The sequence below is a fragment of the Fusarium pseudograminearum genome, chromosome 4 (genome assembly GCF_000303195.2).
Source record: "Fusarium pseudograminearum CS3096 chromosome 4, whole genome shotgun sequence".
Classification (NCBI taxonomy): domain Eukaryota; kingdom Fungi; phylum Ascomycota; class Sordariomycetes; order Hypocreales; family Nectriaceae; genus Fusarium; species Fusarium pseudograminearum.
This window is the reverse complement of record NC_031954.1, coordinates 236,050-240,478: the sequence shown is the minus strand read 5'-3', so window position 1 is coordinate 240,478 and position 4,429 is coordinate 236,050. Positions and strand designations below refer to the sequence as shown.

At 47.3% G+C, this 4,429-nt stretch overlaps 1 protein-coding gene across 1 annotated transcript; it reads right to left on the bottom strand.

The window, feature by feature from the left end:
• Window positions 1-2,194: 2,194 nt before the first annotated feature.
• FPSE_10129 (uncharacterized protein) lies at window positions 2,195-3,896 on the bottom strand (the record flags this gene model as incomplete). The annotated part of the gene is made up of 3 exons (XM_009263246.1): window positions 2,195-3,386; window positions 3,439-3,497; window positions 3,549-3,896. 3 exons carry the CDS (start codon window positions 3,894-3,896, stop codon window positions 2,195-2,197), a joined length of 1,599 nt encoding a protein of 532 aa, XP_009261521.1.
• Between the last annotated feature and the right edge of the window lie 533 nt (window positions 3,897-4,429).

Genomic DNA, 4,429 nt, shown 5'->3' with positions numbered 1-4,429 from the left:
TGCAACCATTCTATCTAGCAACTCTCTGGATGGCTTTGGCCATTCCTAGTTCACCCTAATGAAGAAGATAAGAGCTAAAACCTTTGCTGCTATATGAGACACGCCGATGAACGAGCTTCCACTTCTTCCTTGATATTGGCTTGCACACTCTTTGCTCTGGTTCTTGAATTTCGTCAGAATCTTCTGTGCTTGATCAAAGTCTTTCCCAAGTTGTGTGGTGCCACCTCTCTCATATTTGTTAACTAGTGTCACCATGATGCTCTAAATAATCTCAGTTACACCATTCTCGGGTCTGAGTGTTAAGTTTCAGGCTGTTTCGAGTACCCCCTGATCTTTAAGCACCGCAGCATAACTATTGACGATTTGACATGTGAGGTGATAATCATTATGAAGTGACTTTTGAACAATTGGAATAAGGTCTTTCAGTTCCTCGGCTTGATCTATCTTGCCTTAGCGTATATATAGATTAGCTAGGTACTTGCCGTTCTGAATGGTCATAGGATGTGTTAGACCTAGGCCCCTGGGCAAAGCGACATGTACGGTGTTCACGAGATCTTCCGTTTTGTACATACATGCTTAACCATGTATAATCATGCCAGAACCTAGCCCACCATGGTGAGTTGTGATCAGAACCGCTACCTCGTTGTTTCGACGCCTACAGTCGGTTTGAGATTTCCGTAGCATTGTTGACTCGTTTTCGAGCACATGGTACGTCCATTAACTACGTCTCAATATTGAATGTCTGCTATTCCCAGCACATAAATGGCCTCAAGCCCATGCAGCCCTAAGAACCTGAGTCTCTGCTTGGAGAATTTGGGGACTTCCATACCAAGCTCGTGCACCAGTCAGAAAGAAGCCTCTACGTACGAGTTCTGCATAGTAGGTTATCTTTACTGCATCTGATGGGAGTGATTTCAGGTCGAAGACACGTCGATGAAGCTGGTCGACATTGGCTTTCGACTTGGATAACCAGCTTTGAGCCTGGCTATAATCTATGCCATATCTGAAACATAATGTATAGCAGAACGCCAACTCTAATGCGGCCGAGGAGCCACATGCCTCGCAAACTCTAGTCGCCCGTCTCTCTAGACCTCTCAATATTTCTGTCCGGACTCAGTAGTCTAAAGTTACGAGCTAGTGCAGCGCAAATTTGACATATAACGCCCGGACATTAGTCTCCAAAACAGTATCAAAGAGCAGAGCTATGGTATTGAACAGATATGCAATAGGAAGTCTATTATTTCTCCATCCTAACTTACTGCAAGGGTACTTGAAGCATGCCCAAGATGTGGGTACTGATCCAATGTACAGTAGATACTTACTCACTGGTAGCTGTGTAGGTGCTCAAGAATTATATCAACACGCTCCTTATCTGTCAATCCGTGTCCCTTGTTGATGTAAAACTGTCAGATGAAATCATCACGACCTGATGTCGTGAGAGTTATCAGTGAGGTACAGCCCGTTCAGCACGACTGAGGCCAAGCACGTTACATTCTCTACAGCGCTAGTGAACATTGGTGTCGTTCCTCTGTTAGCTAATACAAGAAGACTGGTGCTGTCTATCATCCTTCGTCGCATCTGTTAACAATCTGTGCTAGCGATGAGCTACTAATTCCTTTATCTCTAACTCTTGAACTTAACCGTTACTCGTCAAAGAATCAGCTGATATGTTCAAACCTGTCCCACGTTGTTATATGTCAAGGCTAAGAGCTACACCGAAGAATTGAAGCAGTGACTCTCGACGTTCTGGACCTGGAGATCGTTTGGGAAGCTCTTCGAATAATGACTGGATGGCTACGACATAACTGTCTTCATAGCATGGATGCCAAAGCTCAGCGAATCTCTTGTGCGACAACATCCATAAGCAAACCATAACAGATGCGTAGACGTTTATCAACTTTGCCTCCGTGATTTGCAACCCTACCTTGAAAAAACAACTCAACCACAAGCTGACGGTCTAATGAGTTTCAACCGGTGCTCAATGCATATCATACATACTACTCATAGGTAAAGGTGATGGTTTGAAGGAGGAAACTGTCTTTCGTTAGTGTGACATGAGTGTTCACAAGCTACCGTTCCGCAAACTGACCGATCACTCAGCTAAACACTCCATGATACCACCATGATACAATGACTATATAATCTAAACGAACTATACAAACATAACTAATACTGCACAAAGACGTGCCTCAACTCATCCATCGAGCTTTGAGACAACAGGGCTTGATGTCTTCTCCTTGGTAGAGTAATCTCCCTCATCAACACTCACTCCATCTCTTCCAACGCCCCCAGAGCTCTCCTCATCCGATGCTCTTGAATCAATGGAAGAACCCTCATAACCGTTCTGCATGAGTTGAGGGTTCCTCCGAGACCACCACAGCAGTCCAAGCTGCACAAAAACAGATCCAAACGAGAACGCAGTTGTGAGCGGGAATCCGATCGGATACTGCGGCGCGTCAGAAACCCTAAAGGCACGAAGAGGAATAGTCGCATGCCCAATATAGACGATCATGACTGTCAAAGCAACAACGATGGATCGTGCTTCAGGCTCCTTTCGCATCAACTCGGCGAACCACGCCATCAGGGCTGGGCTTCCTGCGTTGACAGCGTAGGTCATGAAGTAGAACCCCATGACGACCTTGTTGTCCGATGGCCAGGCGCAGAGAACACTCAGCATGATGCCCAGCATAAAGGCACAGCCTGAACTAATCTGCCACCTCCAGTGCTTCCAGTCCGACAGGCCGTTGAGGATCAGGTTGGTGCAGATCTGCATGGCATAGCCGCCCAACGGAAGGATGTTGACTTGGTATGTGCTGTAGATGCGGTTGCCTGCACTATCCTTGAGACTTTCGATGTACAGGACAAAGTACGCGTTTGCTCGATGTGCCCATGCGTTCATGACGAATGCACAGAGAAAGAAGAAAGTAACAGGGTGAGTAATCAGCTTGCGCAACTTTTGCTTCAGAACCGAAGTCGGGATCAGCTTTGAAGTTTTGGCGCCAAAGTCTCCCATGCGCTCACGGGAGAGTCTCTTCTCATCTTCCGTCAACCACTTGGCACGAGTGTACGCAGGCGTATCCGGAATGACAAAGAACCCCACGATTCCCTGAGCGATGGTGATGACTCCCGAAACGATAAACAACCACTGCCATCCCGCGATCCCGTGAGCGCCGTTCAAATTGCGGTATAGAGCTGCCTGGAGAGCGCCGAGAAACATGGCGCCTGCTACGTCGGATACGTTGAAGCAGGCGATCCGCAAGGCAAGCTCCTTGGGAGTGTACCAGTTGAAGATGAGAGAGACGACGCTGGGCCAGAAGACGGCGGAGAAGAGACCGAGGAAGAAGCGAAGGACGTAGACTGTGGTTGCGCTTTTGGCTTGGCAGGTTCTGTACGGTAGTGAGCTTTCGTACGTAGGTCAGTTTAAGGTTTGCTGCTTACACCAAGACGAAAAGTCCCCAGATAATTTCACATGTCGGAAGGAAGATGGAAGGTCGGACCTATCAGAGTCAGTACACTGCTATATGGATCCATGAGATGACTACACTCACCCTCGTCTGAGCCAGTTGCCCGGGAACAAGCCCAACGGCATACCCTATGGAGAAAAAGGTATTGAACATGACCAGCTCATTTCCATACAAGCCCAACGCCTCTCGCATTCCGGAAACATAAGCTTGCGTGGTAGCGGACTGGTCCATCTCCTTCATGATACCAGCGATGAACGTCCACGTGAGGAGAAGGCAGTCGAGCTTGAGGATCAAGACATGTCGTGGGTTCTTGAAATAGGGGATGATGCTGGATATGTGCTTGAAGATGCCGGTCTGAGGAGTATGTGAAGTCGTATCCTGGGTTGTCGTTGAGTCCATGTGTGCTAGTGTTTCGGAAGTAGTAGTCGCCATTGTCTCGACTCGTTTTGCCACTTGCGACAAAGGCGTGAAGAGTGCAAATCAAGATAATAATGATGCCGAGTAAAAAAAAACCCATCAAGATGAAACAGGAGTTATATACAAGGGCCCTTTCGCACCCTGTCTTTCGCGTCGCCATCCCGGTAACATCTTGTGCCTCTGAATCGGCCTCGCAGCGATAGCGGATCAAGATAGGCATTTAGCGGGCCACTCAAGGCTCGCGTCATTTGCAGCGCAAAGAACGACATGGGAGGAGGATTATCCCAGACAGGTAATATCCGTCGGACCAAACCCCGATATCAGACAGGGAATGTTTAAGCTTAATTGTTACATCGCGACGATTGATACCTGATTGTAGTAATCTTTTGTTCTGCAGCGGAAGGATCGCGCTGCATGATCTGGATGAGGAGTTTTATTGTTACTCTCCAACAGCTCTGTAACGACCTTCCTGAGATAAGATACACGATAAGATACTCGATATCGATAAGATTGTATCACCGATAAGATTGTATCGCTGATAAGATCAC